The 21,650-nt window shown below is 47.8% G+C and overlaps 2 protein-coding genes across 24 annotated transcripts in view; both read right to left on the bottom strand.

The window, feature by feature from the left end:
* Positions 1 to 196: 196 nt before the first annotated feature.
* On the bottom strand, positions 197 to 6,675 carry SNORC (secondary ossification center associated regulator of chondrocyte maturation). 2 transcript variants are annotated; one of them, NM_001277481.1, is given in 3 exon segments: positions 197 to 332; positions 911 to 1,096; positions 6,427 to 6,675. In NM_001277481.1, coding segments are annotated over 3 exon segments (366 nt in total). In that variant the 5' UTR covers positions 6,497 to 6,675; the 3' UTR covers positions 197 to 222.
* Positions 6,676 to 8,940: 2,265 nt separating this feature from the next.
* The window catches only part of GIGYF2 (GRB10 interacting GYF protein 2), a 73,478-nt gene continuing 60,768 nt past the window's right edge, over positions 8,941 to 21,650 (bottom strand). For 21 of the 22 annotated variants that reach the window (XM_046898361.1, XM_046898363.1, XM_040705503.2 and 18 more), the window contains 9 exons: positions 18,660 to 18,818; positions 17,723 to 17,959; positions 17,031 to 17,153; positions 16,463 to 16,666; positions 16,130 to 16,335; positions 15,681 to 15,835; positions 13,845 to 14,014; positions 13,345 to 13,492; positions 10,344 to 10,694 (listed from right to left, as the gene is read on the bottom strand). In XM_046898361.1, the coding sequence (XP_046754317.1) occupies positions 10,627 to 10,694; positions 13,345 to 13,492; positions 13,845 to 14,014; positions 15,681 to 15,835; positions 16,130 to 16,335; positions 16,463 to 16,666; positions 17,031 to 17,153; positions 17,723 to 17,959; positions 18,660 to 18,818 (1,470 nt within the window). In that variant the 3' untranslated portion in view covers positions 10,344 to 10,626. Of the gene's footprint in view, positions 10,695 to 13,344; positions 13,493 to 13,844; positions 14,015 to 15,680; positions 15,836 to 16,129; positions 16,336 to 16,462; positions 16,667 to 17,030; positions 17,154 to 17,722; positions 17,960 to 18,659; positions 18,819 to 21,650 lie in introns of all 22 variants that reach the window. The other variant, NM_001252128.2, reaches the window with a different exon arrangement.

The following is a 21,650-nucleotide window of genomic DNA, read 5'->3' as shown; positions in this document are numbered from 1 at the left end:
GTGATTTACAACACCTGAGCAGCCCCATCCCACCGAGGAGTGCTGTGCAAAGCGATCCCAGCGCCGTTACCTCTGTGGCCCACCCAGCTGTGGGCTGACACCGCTGCAGTGGAGCTGCCGGGGCTCAGTGCTCCCAGCAGAGCTGCACACGAGGAGCAGTGTGGGCGCAGTAGGTGGGGAGCAGACAGAGGGCAGCTGTGGTACAGAAATCTTTTATTGAGTTCAGGAGGCGGAGAACTTTCTCAGCGTGATGACAACCAAGGCCACGAGCACAGATGTACCCAGGAGGGAGGCGATGACAATGGCACCAATAGCTCCGGGCCCCAGCGAGCCTGCAGGGACAGAAATCACAGCGGGGTGAGGCTGGGGAGGTCCCTGGGGGGAAGGGCAGTGGGGTTCATCCCTTTTGCCCTGCACATCCTGGCCCCCGGGACACCCTCCTGTCACCCCCCGGCTGTCCCAGTACCCGTGTCCCCCACGGCCGCAGCGTGGCCCCATGCTGTGGGCTCCTGCCTGGCCCCCTGTCCCAAGCCAGCTGCCAGGGACACAGACAGCCAGCACCAACGGGGTGCTTGGCACTCTGCTTTCCTGCTACATCCACCCCCAGAGTGCGCTTGTTGCACAGCAGCAGGCTGCTGCATTCAGGTGCCAGTGGAGTTGCTCACACCCTGTTTCCAAGAGCAGAGTTCCAGGCACGCTCCTGCCTGGCTTCGGGTGCTTGCAGTAGTGCCAAGTGCCGACCCGGGGCAGGAGGAGGCCGTGGCGGCTGCTCTGGGGCCGGGAGCAGGGAGATGGCCCCGAGCAGGCAGCGTGGCTGAGGGGACGAGGCACCTCCAGCCCCCTCCCGGCAGATGACGGGCCCAGAAAGAGCAAACGCACGGCGAGCGTTGCCCGAATGGCAGCCCCGTACCGTCCCCAGCATCGAGCCGGTGCAGGTGGGTGGTGTCCTCGGGCTCCAGCTCGGAGGTGTACGGGGCGAAGGCGGTGCCGTCCGAGAGCCGGGCGGTGGTGGTGGCGGCGTCGAAGGGGCCGGATCCGGAGGGCAGCTCGGCCGGCTCGTTCCACAGCGTGGGCAGCGGGCCGCGCGGGTACTCTGCTGGGAGACGGACGGCCGCGGTCACTGCTGCGTGCGGGTGGCCGCAGTCACACGGCACGGGGCGCACAGCGCACAGCCCCCGGTTGGAGCCCCAGCTCCCTCCGCCCCCCCACACCGCGCCGGGACATGAAAGCAGCACCGCGCTCTGATGCTGCCATTCGCATCCTGTTATTCCTTCCCCCCGCGGGGCTGGGGAAGGCACCGCAGCCCTCCCTGTTTGCGTGTGGCTGAGCGCAGCGCTGCCGTCAATGCCCGGCTTGTTGAGGTGGGCCCTGGCGGCGGCAGGAGACATTCCGCTGCGCCCTGTGAAACCGCCGGGAATGTCACACCGCGATGGGGAGAGACGGGGAAAAATGAGCAGCATCCAAAGCCGGGGCCCACCTGAAGCGACACGGCGGCTCTCCGGGCTGGGAAGGGAGGGACAGAAGAGCCAGAGCCAACGGCGCGGGATGAGGAACGGAGCCGTCGTGTGCTGCAGGGACGGGGCCACCCGGCAGCAGCACAGCGAGCCCTGCGCAGCGACGGCCCTGCGAGGCTGCCCGGAGCCCATGCGGGGCTGTCTGTGCAGGAGGGGCGAGCAGCGGAGGATCGGCTCCAGCCACTGCTCTGCACTCGGCAGCAGCATCTCACATCCCAGCGAGCACCAAGGAGCAGCTCTGGCCTGCAGAACCAGAGTGCTGCTCTGGGGTAGATCAGGAAAGACTTCTCTGCACCCACAGATGCGACAGGATTTTCACCGGGCTCCTAGCTTAGCTCTGGCCCCAGCAGCATCCCAGCAGCCCCGGGCCGAGCTCTGTGCCGTTCCCACAGGGACCCACCCGGGGCAGCACCGTGGAGCAGCAGCAGCGCTGCATCCTCACACACTCAGCCCCTCCACGACCCCCACACCAAAGGCAGCATGCTGGGTTCCCCACAAGAGTTCTGTACCCCACGATGGCTTCCCAGAAACACCAATGCCCTCAGCATGGCTGGAGATGTGCGTCCCTTCCAGAGAGCACCGCAGCCCAGAGATCTCATCTGTAGCCCCTATAGGCACTCACTGCCCCTGGAGAAGTCAGGGCAGCTCTCAGAGCCGGGCACAGGACTTCTTTCTGACAGCCAAGGGAGGAGGAAGCACTCTAATTTTTTTTTTTTATGATCTTGGTGATTTTTAACACCAGGATAGAGGTCTTGAAACTTGAAAGCCAGGTATCAACAGCAAAGTAGCATTTGCTGTTCCTGTTCACACAAGAACTCTGTAGAAATCAAAAGCTAAAGAGAAGCACGTTCGAACACACCGACCATCACAAGGGCAGGCGTGGAACAGCTGAGCTAAGTCCCAGCCGCAGGGTCAGAGCCAGCTGTAAGGAAACCCACCGGTAGGGCTGCTTTGCTCCAGTGCAGCTCAGCAGGTGGGCACACAGAGGGTGGGGGTGGGTGCCCCTGTGCTACCTGCTGCCCCACGGGCTCTCACCCAGCAGTAACTGCCTCAACACCACAGCACAGACAGTACTGACGCTCCACAGAGCACCTAAATGCACGTGGAATCCCTTCAGGGAAAGACGTGGAACAATCTGAATGATTGGGTTTTTATGGTGCGGAGATGGAACACAGAGAAAAACACTGTGAGTAACCCAGAGCTGGCCAGCAGGCGGCGCCTCTTCTTGCTCCCCTCCTGCACTGTGCGCCCTCCCTCCCTGCAGCAGTTGTTCGGGCTGAGGCTGGAAAAACAATGGCATCAGTTACTACGCTACAAAGAAATAAGGGAACGGGTTTACTGATCAGTGCAGAGACCCACTGAGACTACAGCCATACAGACTGCGGGGGGCCCGGGCGGCACGAAGGCGACACAAAGCGGCTGCGTCTCATCCTTGGCGAGGCAGGAGGTGAGCTGCCTGCACTGCCTGCCCTGGGGTGCTGCCTGCACCCCGGGCACCGGGTGGCTGAAAGGTACAGCTGGAAAAGCCTCCGCAAGGAGGAACAAATCTGAAGGACCCTCAGGGTTGGACCACGTGGCAGGCAGATGGAGCCATCTGACACCAGGGACCACCACATCCCACACAAGCTGACTTCAGGACCTCATTACCCCCAAAGTTACCCCACAGTCTGCCAACAGATGACAGCGAGGTGTTCCCCCTCCACGGGGCGGTGCCTGCAGGAACAGAAGCACAAGTGCTGCACGAGGACAGGTGCTCACGCTCCTGACAAGAGGCAGCAATGCACCTGCTGTAACCTGAACATCACCTGCCCTTCCGTCACTCACAGCCATTTACGGGTTGACCTCGTGCCAAATTCCACAGCTCACATCCTTTCAGAACCCCAGGGCTTTTCTTCTTGGCTGCAGATGTTTGCATCTTTTTGCACTGGTTACAAGGAGGCGACCCGCTGCCTTCTGCAGTAACCCCCCACCTCCAGCCCAGCAACCTCGGCCACGAGATGATCAGTGTCAGCAACCTGCAAGGAGTGTCAGTGCTGAGCCAGTTGGCTACATGGAGCTGTGTTCAGCCCAGACAGACCTGCTGGAATGACTGCAGCTTTAAGAAGCTTACAAACTATTTACTTCTCACATTCTAGTGCTCAAACTTCAAGAACTTCCTAATAACCCTCTCCCTGTATTATCCTGGAGAACACAAACACGTTGCTGCAGGAAAGAGTCCTCGGATGAGGCCTTCTCCCATTCTTTTTTCCTTTAGCATAACGAAGGGCATCTCCTGCTCTGCCTCTTCCCTCCCCAGACCACCTCACTGCAGTGCAACGTATTTCCACGTGAGCCCAAAGCACAAATCCAGGAGCCCATATCAGTGTTCAAACACAAAACGCACGACTCAAAGCCAGGCCTTGCAGAGCTCTCCTGCAGCCCTGCCCCTTCAAACGGGGCTCTGAACCCACAGAATCACGAAGCCTGGAAGGTCTGCCTAGCTCTCTCAGTCCAACCACTGACCCACGCCCCTCAGTGCCACATCCACCCTTTCCTTGAAGCCATACAGGGATGGTGACTGCCCCGCAGCTGTGCAGTGCCTCACTGTCCTAATCCCCAGCCTGCCCTGGCCCAGCTGCATGCCATCCCTCTGATCCTATCGCTGTTATCCAGGAGCAGAGCCGACCCCCACCCCACCCTGCAGGCAGTTGTAGAGAAATCAGCTTTGATAAGAGCAGAAAGTCACTCTTTGCAGCTTGGCTGTGCTGTAGGGTTAAGTGCCACCTATGACTGAAGGAAGAGGAACTGGAAAGGATTTGAGGCGCAGAGGTCCCCCATTTGATCTGTTCCTGTTGCAGTGGCTGATGCACACTACAGGGCTCTGCTGCTTTCCCATGCAGGACAGATGCAGCCCTGGAAGGAGCTCAGCAGCTCAGAGGCAACCCGACTTTCTGCAGCTGCAGAGCCCTGACGGCACCATTCAGAAACCAGCAGAGGGAAGAGCAGAGCCCAGCAGCGCCCGTGCAAAGCTCTCTGCTGCCCAGACAGGGCAACCCATGGGGAGGAAGGCCGTGCTGAGCAGGGCTGTGCCGACACAGAGGGCAGGGGCTGGCCGGCCCCAGGTAGCCGCAGCAGGCACGGGGCCAGAGCAGGGCTGAAAGGAGGCCTTGATGGAGCACAAAGGGCAGCCTGTGGTGTGCAGCGCTGGAAGTGCGAGCTGCGGTTCTGATGAATGTGAAAGGAACTTGTTTAAAAAGGCTGGGCTGCATGCGTGTGTGTGTGTGTGTGTGTGTTCACCCAGAGTGCAGAGGGCTGCCTGCATGCTCTTCCTTTCTGTGTCAGCACAAGGCAGGAAATTTCCTTTTCTAACACGGTGAGATGCAGACAAACTGCACCGTGCACTAAAAGCCCCATGCAGAGGACGGGGATGGGTAACTGCTCGTACACAGCAGAGAACTGTTGTGCTCCGGGGCGGCTCACAGCCCTGGCTCGTTCCCTGGGGCCCGGCTCAGAGGTAGCACAGAACAAACGTAAGGAGGCCTCACACATTTGAAAGGCAACAGGGTTAGCACTGAGCCTCTGCTGTGCTCCAGCATCCAAGCACGCATCCACCAGTGCAAAGCTCCCAGCCCCACAGGGAGAGCCAAAATGGGGAAATTAAGATAGAGGTGAAGAACTTTCAGCTCAGAGTTCCACTGAAAAGCAGCTGATGTCTGTAGAGCAAAAGCAAGCAGTTAAGACAAAGACCTCACCTGGTCTGTGGGAGGAGCGCTGCCACTGCTCCTGGGAGCACAGGCACAGAACAAACTGAAACTTGGTGCTTAAACCATTAATGCCACAGTATGGGAAAACCAAAGCCCAGTGTTTGAGAAGGAACACATCCACTTTTTAGGGCTTACTCCGTAGTTACTTCCAAAGCTTTCCCAGCAAGAAGTCATCTTTGAGCAGCGGGATGTGGGGAACACTAGTGGCAGTGCTGCTGCTCCCATCCCCACAGACACACCAGCTGGGTGCAATGCCCAGCTCCCTGCCCCCCCAGGACAGCCCCTCCAAAAAGAAACCTGCACGGCTGCCAGCCCAGCCCTCCTGCTGGGCATGCTGTAAGAACGGGCTGTGAGGGAGCTGCAGCCTTCCTCAGCTCCTGGAAGTCAGAAGAATAACTCAGGAAAGCGAGCGCTGTGCTCTGCTGTCACATCGGCCTGAGCCACCCGTTCAGTCCTGTCTGCATTTCAGAGGCTTTAAGGGGAGCAGACGGGGCCGAAGTTGACGGCCTCTTCAACAAAGAGTGCCCAACAGAACAGGGCTCACACCAACCCTGCTCCCCTCACAGCCCGTCTCCTGCTTCAGGCCGTTCATTATAGCCACCTTTGGGTGGAAACCCAAACCATGCGCACAGCTCAGCTTTACACTGAGCTCAGCGTTGTCACAGATGCTTTCACTGCTGTATGTGCAGCACTGGTGAAGTGCTGTTCTGCAGGGAGGGCACAGAATGCACCAGAGATCGGCACAGATGTGAGCTGGAGGAGAATGTTTCTCTCCAGGATTCGGAATGCTTTCCTACCACAATCAGCAGGCAAACAAGCAGTCCCACCAGCAGCAGAGCAAAGCCATGTCCTGCAGCACACACCCGGCTCCTGGGCTGCAGTTGCCAGCACTCACACAAGCACCGCTGCTATTCAGCCTAGCAGATGGAACCTTAACAGGAATTATTCAGGTTTCCCCAACAGAAACACGGACTCAGGACAGGGGTACGTTCTTCCTCAGCCCTGCCCACCAACTCCAAAATCAACTTCTATCACTCAATCATATTTCAATAAATACGAACAGCAGACTTTAGGGAGGGAAAGGAGGACAGAGTGACAGCAGGAGAGCAGAGGCAGTTAGTGAGCACCTTCTCTTCTTTTAGAGCTCAAATGCAAACGCAGATCCTTACCTGCCAGCGCAGCGGGCAGCAGGAAGCACAGTGTCAGCAGGAGTGGGCGCAGGGCTCTGTGGCAGGGCATGGCTTTCCTCTGGAAAGGTGCTGGCAGGAATTCTTAAACTCCTCCAAGTAGGAAACGACTTGGAAATGTCGCTGGTATAATAAAAAGCTGGGTCTGGTCAGGTCAAAGATTCCTTCACAACAGCAAGTGGACAGAGAGCGCACAGCCCAGCAGGCTCCCTCTCTCTGCCTCCCCGAGCACACCTCCTCCCAAGGCAGCTCCACCCTCCAGGACCTGTGCCTCCAAGTCCTCCATAGGCAGAGAGGCCATTTGCAGGGTCCCTGCTGCCAGCACACCGGGCAGCTATTGGCAATCCCATCCCTGAGCCATGGGATGCACTCAGGATGCACACCCACAGGCAGCACCCGGCATGGGGCAACACGAGCTGCACTGGGGCAGATACCTAAAACCGAGTGCACCACAAGGGCCGGGCTCTCCTCTGTGCAGGGCAGGGGTAGTCTGACCCAGGTGGGCACAGCAGAACAACAAAGGCCTCCATCTTTTTAACCAAATACTTTAAGATGGAGCCAGAGCAGCCCCACAGCATCCTTGTTTTGTGGGTGTAACAGAGGTGTAACTAGGAGCCACAACTGCCCTTCATGCTATCTTCCAGGGGATCTGCTTTGCTATACCATAGCAGCATCCTCCTCCAGCTGAGCTGAACAGACTGCCTCCTCCCACAGCACTCCGCCCTTGGTCCCTCGGTTCTGCCCCTCCAGATGGGCTCACCAGAGCTTCCCAGTAGAGGAAACTGAGGTTTGCTTTCAGTCACACGTGCACTGATAGAGACTTGGGAAGGAACAAAGTAGACGCAGGGAGGACGCTGTGGTTTGCCAGCAGAGAATTACATGAGTATTTAAAAAAATTACTACTACAAGATGGAATGAGGATGAAATACTTCACTTCTGTTCAGACGTTTTAGTTGAAGTAATAATCACCCCCAATATCAGTTCTTTCTCTTCTGAAAATATGATGGTTTTATTGTGTATCTCAGATGCAGAGCTTTCCAGGAAAGGATCCCTCTGCATTTTGGCTGACAAGCAGCCAGACCCAGCTCTGCTGCCATTTAAAATGGCTCTGCCTGGTGCCATTCATGGTAACAGTGCTTTGCTGTGAGGGGACACAGGAAAACCGGAGGACTGCACACTGTCCCTGCAGCAAAATGAGAAGTTTGGGATTATAACCTGGTGACGCGCACTCAAAAGAAACCTCAGATCTCTCACATCAAATTCAGCATCATCTCAGATCTCAGCACAGCCCTGTTAGCCGTCCAGGTTCCAGGTTCACGTATCTGTCTGAAAAGGACACTGAAGTGCATAAATACATCAGCTACAGATGCAACGTTGTAGCTCCTGTTTTTCCCCACTCCACTGAAAGAATGACCCTTGTTACTGAAACAGGCCCTTTTTGACCCACAGAGGGTGACGAGGCAGGTAAGGTGACCTGAGCACATAATCTGAACACATCAGCTTACCTTCATGCAAAAACAGAAGTCAGCATATTAAAATAGTTGAGAACAGGATCTCTCCCCTCCTGGTCCGTTACCCACAGGCTCTCTGAAGCCCCACAAGGTCCTCAGGGCACAACAAGTCAGTGTACCTTTTCCCTGCTTGCTTTGCTGCATTTTCATTTAGCAATCACTGAACTGGCTGCATTTCCCAACTGAGCTGGAAATTAACAGGCTTCTGCTTATTGTAGTATTTCAAAATTAGCTTGCAGAAATGAGACCATACCGTTAAAAAACCAAGTACTTCAGAAGCAGACAGCTTATACACTAAGGTGAATGAGAATTGTAAAGCAAATCACCAGCCTCGACACACACTGTTCTCTCCAAGACCACAGCTAAACGTAACTCACAACTATGTATGTTAGTTCTTTACCAACTTGGTATTTCTTCTTGTCATGTGAACAGCTGAAGAACATTCATCATTAGCCTTTACTGGCATTTTCCACTCAAAATCAAGAAGCAGAAAAAAAAGAAAATAAGCTTTAGTCTAGAAAGGGAAGCCTGCAAGGTGTCCGTGTGGCCTTTAAGTCAGGAGGGGAATAAAAGCTCTCCTTCAGAGAAGGGAATTGGAGTAAGGGTGGTTACCAGCTGGCAGAAGGAAGGCTCCACGAGCACAGGTCTGCAGTAACAGCAAGCCAGCCATGGTTTCACCTCTCCTGTGTTAATAAGTGGGCATGCACACGTTCCTGTATGCAGAAAAAGGGACAAAAATTAAAGCTTTCTTGTCAAAGTTGTCCAATCTCAACTGACTGCTGTTTATTTGAACTCTAAAGCTATCAAGTAGGAAAAAACCACCAGTGTTCCTCACCAGGGAAGAAATAAAGCAGCAGTTGTTCCATATCCTGTGCATTTCCTCGTTTGGCGATGAAAGCTGATGAGAGTTGAGTTTTGCGTCAGTTTTAGCACCAGGAATTATCTCAAAACTCAGCTTCGACAAAAGCAAGCAGAAAATGTGCTCTCAGATATAATACAACCAGGTTTTATTTAAGTTCTCTCTTTCCCCCCCCCCCCTCCCACACTGGCAAAAGTTCAGAGGGAGTTTAAAGTTTTGTAAACATTTTAACTACCCCTCTTCCCCCTTTTATGAATTTACAAAGCAAAGGAGACAGGGAGACCAGATTTGCGACAGTTCCAAGTCTCTCCATGCTATTGGATCCAAAAACTATATACAAGTCTGCAGCAGTCTCTGTATAGTTACTGTACACGTTTGGGGGCTGGGGGAAGAGAGAGGAGGAGGAGAAGGTGACCCCAAAAAAATGAATAAATCAAACAAAATAAAATTCAAAGCCAAACTGCTCTTGAGCAACTCAAACTGTTTTCTTTAGGCAGTGATGACAAAGAGACCTTCATACACCTCCACCAAACCTGTAGCGTAGCTCCCTTTGCAGGTTATACCCCTCTGGGAATAGGAGATGGGACCAGGGGGCTGAAACTAAGTGCATCTGGCAGTTTTAGATTTGCTGTGTGGTGTGTGCACGTGGGTGGGTGGGGAAAGGAAGGTGGTGGCAATCTTCTGGTGAGAGAGGAAGGCTGTGATTCCATACTTAAACATTATGGATCCAAGTGAAGGCATGTGATGTCATTTTACGTGTAGAAGATAAGCAGGGCTGTCACTGCACTTAGCTTTGCCCTCCACAGTCTCTTTCCATTACAAAAGGGCATCTCCGCTTGTTAACCAAAGCACTGTTGGAAATGACAACTAGCTAAGACTGCAAGGGTACAGATGTGAAAGCCAGTGTTTACTCACACCAAAGACTAGAGATCCACATGGTAAAGATCCTACTGTCTCTTAAACGAGACAAATTTGCAGGAGAAGAGCTCAAAATAAACTGGTCCTAACCCTCAGAAGGTACCATTTAAGGATAAATTCAACCCAAAAGAAGAGATATCACCCCTCTTCCTCCCCACAAGAGCACAAGTCCCCACTTGTCCAAAGCAGGCTGGATACGCTGACAGGAAACTCCAACAGCTCCAACATCACCACCTAACGAAGACAGACTCGAGCATTCCCTCCAAAAATAATGTGCTGAGAAGGGCTGGCAGGGGGGTGTGCAACTTCAAACCAACCCAAGCTAAACTGTGCCCGCCACCGCCCTTCTCCTGCTGTTGCCAGTTCTAAGGTTAGCTTATGAATGCAACTCCTGGCTGGGAGAGCACCTCTTGCCCTGAAGGAGCGCAGAAGTCAGTATCTGTGTGGCATTTTGTTTTTGACCAACATCTGTTAACCACAAACTCTCTCTTCATGACTGCAAGTGTTGGATGTGGTAAGAGTAACCAGGAGAGAGAAGCAACGGTTTTTGCGGAATCCCAATTGATTTTTTCCAGGTATGTCAGTAGAAGAAATCACAGCACAGTGAAAGCTTGCTGCCCAAATGAGCTTTGTTGTGAACAAATCCAAACTCCCACCCTCCCAGGACTTTGAACAAAGTTCACTTGACTCCCGAGCAGATTCTCAAGACAGCAGGAACAACGCCTGTGCAGTCCTGGGCAGAAAGGGTTTGTTGGAGCCAGAAGCAGCAGCCTGAGATGACCGATTCTGTGATTCACTGCAAGGCGAAGAAGAACGCATGGTGGAGAATACTGTGTCCAAAATGGAGAATCCAGGGTTAACAGATGCAGCAAAAGCCAGTTGATTTGCACATGCTCAGTAGTCTTCCAAAGTCTCTATTTCTCCCATGTTGAGCCGCTCTGATGAGGCATTCACTGAAAACCCTGTAAGCCGAAAAGGAGTAGTGTTAAATCTGGTTGTGGTATATTTTATGTGATGCAATGCATCTGTTACATGCAGCAGTTGTTAAAGTGAATACTACACACCAAGTAAAAACACAAAGGAAAATTACATATGGACTAGTTACCAAAACTGCTGTCTTTTTCTCTTTAGTAAATCAAAGAAACTGTATACTTAGCTAAGTAACACAATTGGCAGAAGCACTGTTGCAGCTTTCATTGAGGAGGTACCTGAAGAGCTACAGTGCAAGATCTAGGCACTGTAGAGATGTGGCTTGGCAGCCCCTTAGAAGGCAGTGTTTGGGTCAACTGGTACTTAAAAGTGCCTATCATATCAGTTACACAGTCAAGAAGTAGAAAGAGATGCTCTGTGAACTCAGAATGGAAGTGTTGTTCATGCTCAGCACTTCAGGAGCAGTGAGCAATTCCACTCCCTGCTTTTGAAGCACAGATGCATGCGGAAATTCCATGCATTTCCATGGCTCTGTTGATTTTGTTATTTAAAGTCCCCTAGCTCAGAAGGACAACATGAATGTGTACAGAAGTACACAGGGCTACAGAGAGGGCTCAAAATACATACGAACTTCTACCTAAACTCTTAACAGCACTGAGGACGTTTTGACTTCTTCCTCGTTCTTCTGTCAAGGAAGAATTCTGATGTTTCACACGATGCAACTTTTCCACTGAAATCCTGTTTTTTTTTGTTGTACCAACCTCATACAAAGTATAAGAAAGAAGAAAAATATTTTCTGTGTAAAGGTTGCCTAATACAAACCTGACATTTCATTGTCTTGAGTCTGCCGTGTAACCTCCTCCGTGCTACAGAACAAACCACTTTGCCCTGCACAGTCTGAGTGAATCGTTCTGGCTCCCTCTCGTGGCAGTATGTCACCCACAAACTTCTGGAATCATTTTTATCACATTTAAGAAGCTGCACAGCCTAGTTCTCTCTGCTGAAACGTCATAATTGCACTTAGTGACTTCTTTCCAACATCAGAAAAGTAGACATTTTGTTTGTTGCTGTTTTTTTTTTTTTGTTTGTTTGTTTTTTTAAGTTGAACTGATGACCCACACTGAACTCACTGGATTAGCATCTGCTAGTGGCTTAAGTGAGGATTCCACCAAGGAGTTCAATGTGCTTCAAAGCAGGAATTACCAATTTATAATTGAAAAGCACTGACTTAGTTGAGGACAAAGAGGAAAGAAAAAATAAAAGGCATAGTTCTGTCTACTTTAGAGGAGTGTCTTGCATGTGGTAATTGCTAAGCTGCTTTAGAAAAGTATGAGCTATGCAGCACCAGTGCACCAATTATGTGCCCAGTGCAGTGCCCTAGTTTCCATTTTATCACACACAGCACAGATGTGCGTACAATGTATTCCACAAGCATACCTCAGCTAAACTTTGCATGCTGTCTTTTGCAAGACTCAATTATGCCCTTCTTTAAGGGACACTTAACAGAAACCTTTCCATCAGTAGGAGTTGGATTTGATGATTTCCAGAGGTCCCCTTCAAGCCCTACAATTCTGTGATTCTGTGTGAATGGTGTAGTGGAATGCTGACAACTATCCTCACATAAAAAGGTGGAGAATAAACAAAATAAGACCACTAATTGATTTCAGCATCTCCACTGCCTCTAATTCAGAACTTGTGACCACATTTTATCTTTCTCCCCCTTTATACACTGACCACCTTTTCTGACTAAGATGGTTAGCTTGTGTAGAACAGTAGGAAGGAATAAAGGCAATCAAGCCTCAAGAAGCTAACTGTTCATCGCCAAGAAACAAACATGCTTTTCTTTTAAAAGCATCTTTTGTGTAAACATGAAAAATACTTAGCATGAATTGAATAGTATAGGCATAGGTCATCTCAAAAGAGGAAAGGCAGCTTAGCTGACATCTCTAAATTACTTGAAGGTTTCCAAATAACCATGGTATTGAAAAGGCCTTTTCACAAGGAAGATGGGAATAGCGCTCTCTTGACTATCCTTGTTTTGAAAAAAAAAAAAAAAAGCAGATCACTGCAGACAGACAGCAGAAGAGGCTCAGAAATAGAATCATAGAATCGCTAAGGTTGGAAAAGACCCACAGGATCATCCAGTCCAACCACTTGCCCATCACCAATGGTTCTCACTAAACCATGTCCCTCAACACAACATCCAAACGCTCTTTGAACACCACCAGGCTCGGTGACTCCACCACCTTCTAAGTTCATTTTAAATTTATTCCCAGTACATACAATATTGCTGACAGAGGAAGTCTGTCTTGTTCTTTACATCAAGGACTACAAACAAGTTCTCTAGAAGATTCCTGTTCCTAATCTGCTGGCTGTATTTGGGCAAAGGAGGAATGTACAAGAGACTCCTCTGATCAAGCAGTGCCATCACTGATTTACACCACTATCTTGTGCTCCGCGTATCATACTCTTTTGAGGCCTGCTCTGTTCCAGCAGCAGAGATATGTGGTAAGTTTCCCATGAAACTGATGCATTATTTAAAGAACTCTAATACTGAAACAAATTCTAGGGACTTCAATAGCTACCCTTCCTGTTAGAATCCAATATTTCCATTTAGGTTAACAAGACTTCTACACTACTCAAAGCTTTTCCCAGAACAAAATATTAGTTTTAAGAACGGACCTAACAAGCTGGGATCTGCTCGAACCATTTTCTGTTTCTTCTTTTTCTTCCCACTCTGTACAGCTTCAAAATTCGATTGCTGGTTGTTACTCTGATTGGTCTGAAAGACTGAATGTAGCGAACTGTGGTTCATTCCCCACACCGAATCCTACAAAACAAAGACAGTATTATAAAATGACGTTTTCTTTACCTATACTTAAACCAAATTGCTTTCTACAACACATGGGGTAGCGTGAAGCCACTGATACATCCATCTAATACACCTATCCCATCTCCTTACGTGTATCAGCGTGCGAAGGGACTATTTGTTCCACAGCTGGCCTCAGCTGCTAATTATAAAGGATATTGGATTCTGCAGTACATATGTGAAATCTGCTTTATCCTCTGTAATTCACATGACCTGTAAAGTCCTGCTCAAAGTCACCAATTAGAAAAGCTGACTCCTCAGACTGAAACACAGAAATTATGTATTCCTAAATAGTACAGCATGCAAGATGTACCTGTTGCTGTTGCTGCTGCCGCTGCTGACTGGCTTTCTGTTTGGCACGGCGCTCAAGAAACTGCTTGGCAAACTCCTTGGCCTCAGGAGTATCTCCAAGATACGCTCTGATGTAATCGTGGACCTCATAGGGAGACTCTACTTCCTTCAGGAAAGAAACAAACGTGGGAACTGCAAAAAGAAGGCAGACCATGAGAGAGTGTGTGCAGATGTGTGAATACGTGCATGCAAAAACACAACCCTTGGATTTTTGTTTCAAATATTTGCCAATGTAGTAGCCATGTCAAACAGCTTGCCCTTGCAAATTCCACACCAAGTATCACAACACAGTGTTTCATTCATTCTACAAGGAAAGCAAGGATTAGGAAGCCAGCTAATGTGACAAGAAGGAAAAAGAACTGACAGGCTGAAAGGTGTGTGAGCCCACCAGCTTAGCACACTGCCAGTTTAGAAGCTCACTGAAATTCAGTGGCAGGCATCAATGGAAAATACTTTCCCTTTCCACAGTGCTGTCATCAGTACATTCTCCTCCTGGCTGAAGAACGCTAAGAGTGCACGTGACAGTGGTTGACCAGACCTGCAAGTAACTGGACTTTAACAGCTACCTCATTTGCAAGCCCCATTTAATATGTTGTTTTTGTTTAAAGTATTTACACCAAATTGAGTTTTATTGTCTATTTTTTTTTTTTTTTTTTAGCATGGAGAAGGGCAAAGAAAGTCATTAGCCTGGAAGATGGGAGTTTCTGGTAGTTGGACTAGATGGCCCTCCGAGGCCCCTTCCAACTCTAAGGATTCTATGATTCTAAGATAGCACTGCAACCCACAACACAAGACCCCCTTGAAGGCATGGAAGCTCACTGTGGAAACATGAACCACAGCAACATGGCACACTTTTGCCATAGCCCTTCCTCCCAGAGAAGTTTCATGCTCTTGGGCTTGTTCAGTTGTGGCACGTTTCATAGTCATGAATAACTATGGACACTGTTGCACCAGTTAAGTCCACTCCTGCGTCTCCAGCTCACATGTTGCATCTCTTCCCTGATGGTCTGAGGTTTCAAGGTCTCACCGAGCTAGAAATAATTCACCCTTCTGCTGCCAATCCAAATCTATTTGATCCACATCAATTTTGGCAGCCTGACCTACTTGTTGGTTATTTTGTTGATCCATGCCTCTCTTCAGACACCAGATACAACTAATTACTACACTGCAGGTGGAGTGAACAAGTTACTCCTAGCACCACTCCTCCAGCAGGAGGCTGTGGAACTGCAGCTGGGAGATGTAATCCTGGCACCTGGGGGCAGCAACTGGTTCTCCAGTCAGAACCACAGTTCTGTAGAATACAGATAGTGGGGAACAGGGATTTGCAATGGTCAAGACTGAAAATGCTAGAATGTCTGCAGTGCTTTGCTACAAGGAGGGATTAGTCTGATTTCAGACTGGAATTTATTCTATGCACCCTGAGGCAGAGTTAATTAAAATCCAGCCAATTTCACAATAAAAAAAATGCTTTGCACATGGACATACAATAATTTGGCCTGCACTAAATAGTGAACTGGATGCTCATTCATCTGTCTGATAATACGTACACTAAAGTCCTCAGCAGAACTCTGGGTGGCAGACTTTAGAACTACACATTTCCAAGTTCTCATTGATGTATGATATTAGAGATGATGCAGCAGTTCTTCAGACCACTATTTAAAATTAATTATACCTTTCTGCTGACTGCATTACAAACATTATTTTGACTGAAGTCATTACCTTACTCAGAACATCTGCTCAAAGAAGCTAGATACTGTTTTTCCACAGTGGAATATCCACATTCCTCCCCACCTCTTACCATCTAGGTTGTTGGCTGTGTTGAGTGCATGAAGCATCTGTTCACACCACTGCGTGAATCCATCTTGGGCTTTATTAACACCCTGAAACAATTTCAACAGCTTCTCCTCTTCTTCCACCTTCTTGTTCTGTCTACTTGTAATACCTACAGATTTACTGAGATAAAGAAAACACAAGACATTATATACTACCAGAGTCACTAATAGTATAGTATATAGCACAGTGCTACAACACTTGCTGGTTCACACAATGCAAGCACTCTTTAAGAACCAACTCATTTTTCAAATAGATTACAGAATAAATTGTGAATGGTTACCTACTAACTACTTCTGTTAAAACAGATCCTGAGTGACAAAGAGAAAGGTAATACACATGAAGATGCTACAATTGCTAAGTCATCATCTCAGGAGTGGTAGCCTTCTTGGCAAAAGCTCCTTCCCCAGTTCCTACCTGAGGCTGGCATTGCTTTTGTTTTTATTGGTCGAGTTACGAGGTCCCACTTCCTTCACTGCATCATCCCAGAAACCCATGTTTGAGTTTTTGGTATCAGCATTACTCCAGATGCTACTGACTAGGTCAGATGCCCACTGGTTGCTGGGATTAGTGTTTAGGGAGCCCCACACTGAATTCCCAATGCTGGTGTGCAGGTTAGAGTGCTGTTGAAACATAACAAAGAGATCCTTGTTATTAGCACCAGACCTGGCAGAGCAGCAATGAACAGACAAGGAAAAGTGTCATGTACCATTGCCTTCTACATACAGATTAGATAAACAGGGAGCGTACCGTAGTATTTCTGACTCTGTTTGGCTGCTGGTGCTGCTGTTGCTGCTGTTTCTGCATTTGCCTTGCCTCTTCCTGCTGTATCTCCAGCAGGGACTTGGTAGTGCCTGTTGGTTTAGTGACATTACCCCAGCCTGATAATTTTTGCTGCTGTTGCTGCTGCTGTTGCTGGAGAGCTTTCATTAGTTCACGCTGCTGACGCCTTTGCTGTTGCAAACAATAACCAAAAAAAATGCTTGTGCACGCTTTCAACAGATAATTACCATTCTAAATTCTAGCTGAGGAAAATATTTTTAAATTGAATTCAGTTTATTCTGAAGAATTCTGAAGCTATAATGTTTTTGATCTGTTACAGTTCTTCTTAACAAGGATGCACTAAGTAACTGGTGAAATACAAGTTGTTTATTAGCCCCAAACAGCATTATTCCATCTAATAATTATGAGTGCAATCTGCTAAGCATTTGGGGTCCTGGAGGATTACCCTCTTCTAGCACTTCTTTATTACCTTTCTAAGATTACATCTAATAACAGTTAAGCAGTCACAGAGAACCCTGTTAGTGTCAGTGTTTACCTCTTCTCGAAGCTGCCGTTCTCGTTCTTCTTCTAGCTTCTGGATTTCTGCCAGTGACAGTGTGGTTTGGGATTGACAAGCTCCTGAATTTGATTGCTGACCCCATGTTGAAGATGAAGGGAGCTGGGTCAAAAGAAAACATCACTAGAAATTGTGAAACCTTTTACAGAACACTGCTGAAGTAAAATTGTGAAAAAACAATATAAGATCACAGCACAGGGAAGAAAAAGGTTACTTTTAAATTTCAACAAAACATTTTGAAATATAAAGTAATAAAATAACATTCAAATACAAACTGTTTCTTCAAACTGCCCTCTTATGAGCTGCAGTACCAAAGATACAGTGCATCAAGAATAAGGTAATATATTATTGTCTGAAAAATAGCAAAGACTTCTGAAACTGAAACCTCTCAAACCTCACACTGGCCCTTCCTTCGCACTGGAGCAGAACAGATGTCTGTATTGACCAGCAAATCCCTCTTCGATGAGCTCCTTTTCACTGAGCATTTTTCATTTTGCAGGTTACCTTTCTCTTGCATCTCCAACATTCTCCAAATTAACTTCACCCTCTGCCCTCCCCAGGAAGTCCAGACCTCTGTGCTCTGTTTGAGTTAGTAGACAACTCTGAATCCTGCTCTGGGTCCACACCACACACTAGGCTAAGGAAGAAGTTAAAGCACAGAAAAACGTTACCTTCATTTGGGCAAGTTGCTGTTGCTGCTGCTGCTGTTGCAGTCGTCGTAAAGCTTCCTGCTGTTGCTGCCTCTGTCTCATTATTTCCTTTTGGCGCTGGAGTTCCAGCTCCTTGCGCTTTCGCTCCTCTTCTTCGAGCCGTTGTCTGGCTGCCTCTTCTTCCATCCGTAGCCGACTCTCCTCAAGTCGCCGTTGAGCTTCCTCTTCCTCACGTGCCCACTTGGCAGCCTCCTCTTCCTTCCCAGGACATAAAGAAAAGTACAGTCTAAGCAGACTTAGAAAAACTAAATTACTTGTACTCTGTGGTACTAAGATCCTGACAGAAGAGAGAAAGGCCTATTGGTCTTTAATCTGACGTTTAGATTGTTCATTTACTTCTGTACTTCTCATGCAAAAAAGCCCAATAATATAAGCCATCCTCTCAAAGTACAAGTTTCCCCTTTGCTCCACCAACAGACTTGGAAAGGAATGACGTATCTCTAGTTCAGACCAGAGAATTTCATACCATTTTCCTTTTAGAAGATATGCAGCTCTCAGTCTAAACTTCTTTAATCTGTCCGTACTGTTTAGTCAGACAGCACTATATGTTAAATGGAATGAAATGTGAAAGGAAAAAAAAAAAAGGTGAAAGGCTTTTTTAACACAAAAGAAAAAAAACAGTTGACAAAGCAATGTTTACTGCTGAATGTTAGACCTAAAACTGAGATGTCATCCCTGCTAACTAACAAGATGAATGCATGGTGGGGCAGAAGTGGTATGAACATCAAGAAGGGCCTTGAAAAAGCATTTTGAAGTGATAAGTCTTATTGGACCTAAACGTTAACATGAAGCTATCCATGTTTTAAGATTACTTTGACTTAAGGCCTGTGACAGTATCAATCAGGAGGCTTGAAGTGCAAGCTCCCCAGTATGGAGAATCCCCTTTGCTAGTTTTCACCTGTTTACGAATTAATTCTTCTCGCTGCCGTCTTTCTTCCTCTTCTCTTCTTCTCTCTTCCAACCTCCTAAGTGCTTCCTCCTGTTGTTGTCTTTCCTCTTCCTCCCGCTGCCGTCTTAGTGCAATTTCCTGCTCTCGTTGTCGCCTCAAGGCTTCCTCCTGGAGGTGGGAATGAATGCCAATCTATAATCGCCGTGTCACTGATACACCACATCACAACAGATTACAATATGGTCTGGCCAAATGAATGGTCTCAAGAAAGTTTCCTTAGCTCAAAGCTAAGCACCGGCAAAACAAAACAGTGGACACCACAAACTCAGACTAACAAGTTCCGATGCATCTCATCGATGAATGATTTGAATGAGTAAAGAAACAGGGAATCAAGCATTATCTTTGGTTTTAAAAACAATGGCATTGAAAAATGAAAATAAAAGGAGGGTGCAACTCCTCTTTCCTATCTATACTAACTACACTTGAACATACATATTTTAGTGTGGAAGCATTTCAGCAATGTCTTTTTTGGGGTGCCAGCTGTAAGTGCAAACTTTTCCTAATTAGAGGCATTTCTCAACACAGACTGAAGTGCCTGTCAAAGCTCAAACCACATGTCCAAACACTACGAATAAAATGGAGAAGCCCAGTGCAGTTAAGGACACTGTAACCTTTGCAAGTGACAGATCTGTGGAACTCAATGAAAGGGCTTTGACTGGCCTATTCCTACACTATTTAAATATCAATGACAATGGAAGATGTATTGAAGGATTTGATCTTGAGCTATCCATAAGTTATTTAAGTAACTTCTAACAAATTACATTTTGCTTTCCCATTAGCAAAATAATTTTTTAAAAAATTAATGTTCTTTCCTAATGCTCTGAAGATTAACACGAACAGAATTTTTTTGCTTCTGCTACAAGGGCTGCTCCCAAAGTAATGGTTTCTATTTTATGATGCTGGCACAAGGTCAGAGGTAGACATCAGTGGGATAGCAGCAGAGGTTGAACCTTCCTGCCAGTATCCTGCTGCCTGTTGTTCCCGTGTGACAGATGGCAGTAGAGGGGCAGTCTGACAAATAGTGCATACGGAGCAAAGGTGAGTCACTGAATTCCTCTACGTGGGAAAAAAGTGGCACCCAGTGACATTCAGCAACTGCTGATGATATAGTATGTAGACACCAAACCACCAGTGGATGTGAGCACAGTGAGGTGGTAGGTGGAGCATTTCATCAGTGGTAGCAGTGGTCACTTCTGCTGGTGCAGACTGCTACAAGCACAGCATGCAGGTTCTTGTTCATCCCTGAAAATGCAGAGCTAATGGTGATGCCTCTGCTGAAAAATAGGGTTTTGTAGCTGAGAATTTGCTCTATCAAATGGAATTATTTTGCTATTTCTACCTGTTGTAATTTCCATGAAAATAAGTAGGATGCATTACTTTCAGAGAGATCTATGTGCTGTTTGTTCAGAGGAACAAAGCACAACAGGCTTTCTGCTCACTGAACAGGAGAATGCCTATCCAGTTTTCCCCCAGTTGTGACTTACTCTTTCATGAAATGGCCTTGCTTTTTGCTGCCTTTCTAATCTTTGAAATCCAGCAACAGTACTAAGGGCAGCCTGCTTTTCATCTCTTCTACCTACATTTTGGATGAGAACTTTTTCAAGCCTTCATAAACATTTTCTTTTTTTAATCAATTAGTACTGTGCAAATACTCTGAGGTCTCTTGTATGTAATACACTACTCAAAGCTCTAAGGGAGACTAATTGTGCATCACAGATATAATCAATTTGAACTCTGGTAAAACAGGAAGCTAATTCTGAAACTTAAAACCCTTGCAGTAGATCAGATAGCAGATCTTAATATGCACACAGCATATGTAAATTGCAATACCAACTGAATCAGGTTTCTTCCTGACATTGGCTAACTCCAGATGTCTACATCTGTTAGACAAAGCATTTTTCCTAACCAATTCTAGACCACTGAAGAGCGACAGGACTAGAAGGAATGGTCTCAAGTTGTGCCAGGAGAGGTTCTGGTTGGATATAAGGAAACATTTCTTCTTCAAAAGAGCGCTCAGGCACTGGAATGGGCTGCCCAGGGAGGTGGTGGAGTCATCATCCCTGGAGGTGCTCAAGAAACATGTGGTACCGAAGGACATGGTTAAGTGGGGAAATAGTGGCAGTAGGAGGGTGGTTGGACTGGATGATATAGGAGTCTTTTCCAACCTGGGCTATTCTGTGATTTTAAGATCCACAGGCTGCAAGTCAAGACATAATACATATTCATGGATATCACCTAAGCAGCTTAGCGGGAAGTGCTACAAAAGTTCACTGCTCTAAGTTCTCCTTCTACTAGCTGGATACGAAATAGCCTGTGAATCATTTCCTGTTAACAATTAAAAGCTTCAGATCTGACATTCAGAAAAGCTTCAAGCACAACACACAATGTCTAGACCATGTTTGTAACCTGGGCCTGTAACTAAATTAATTGGACACATGCAGTCAAATGACAATAATCGAGTGTCCCAGTGCAAGTGCTGAGAGATTTCTGCTCGTTTCTTTAACTACAAAGTCTACCGAGAAGGCTGGAGGTATGCCAGTGTTCTGTGTGACTGGAGACCACAGGCCAGGAGCTCGACTCAGGATGCTGAGCTGCTGGCCATGCTGATAGGATGTGCAGCACCAGTCACTGCCACAACATGCAGTAACTAGGAGAGGTGAGCGAAGTCACCACGTCCTCCTGCACAACAGCAGGTCAATGACATCTCCATTTTCCTTTTTGGAAATGAGATTAAAAGAAACATCAATAAAGTTGCAGGGATCTTTTCCTAAGGCATGGTGGAAGAGACACTGGTGAATGATGGGAATCAACAAAAAAGACTTCTCTCCCCTAGAGAACTAAAGATGAATACTGTATCAAAACGAAACAAAACCCACAAGATCATGAAAAGTTGGGAACATTGTGACTGATAAACTTTTTTTTTAATGTAGTCATCAGAGC

Source organism: Gallus gallus, chromosome 9 (genome assembly GCF_016699485.2).
Source record: "Gallus gallus isolate bGalGal1 chromosome 9, bGalGal1.mat.broiler.GRCg7b, whole genome shotgun sequence".
NCBI classification, from domain to species: domain Eukaryota; kingdom Metazoa; phylum Chordata; class Aves; order Galliformes; family Phasianidae; genus Gallus; species Gallus gallus.
The sequence above is the reverse complement of the archived record's forward strand: the minus strand, read 5'-3'. Positions and strand labels throughout refer to the sequence as shown.

Excerpts from the sequence above, each read along its gene's own strand:
- SNORC (XM_015276950.2), bottom strand. The coding sequence starts at position 1,721 with ATGCTGCTGCCGAGTGCAGAGCAGTGGCTGGAGCCGATCCTCCGCTGC. Across the intron at positions 333-910 it reads CCGGCTCGATGCTGGGGACG|GCTCGCTGGGGCCCGGAGCT; the intron begins GTACGGGGCTGC and ends CTGTCCCTGCAG.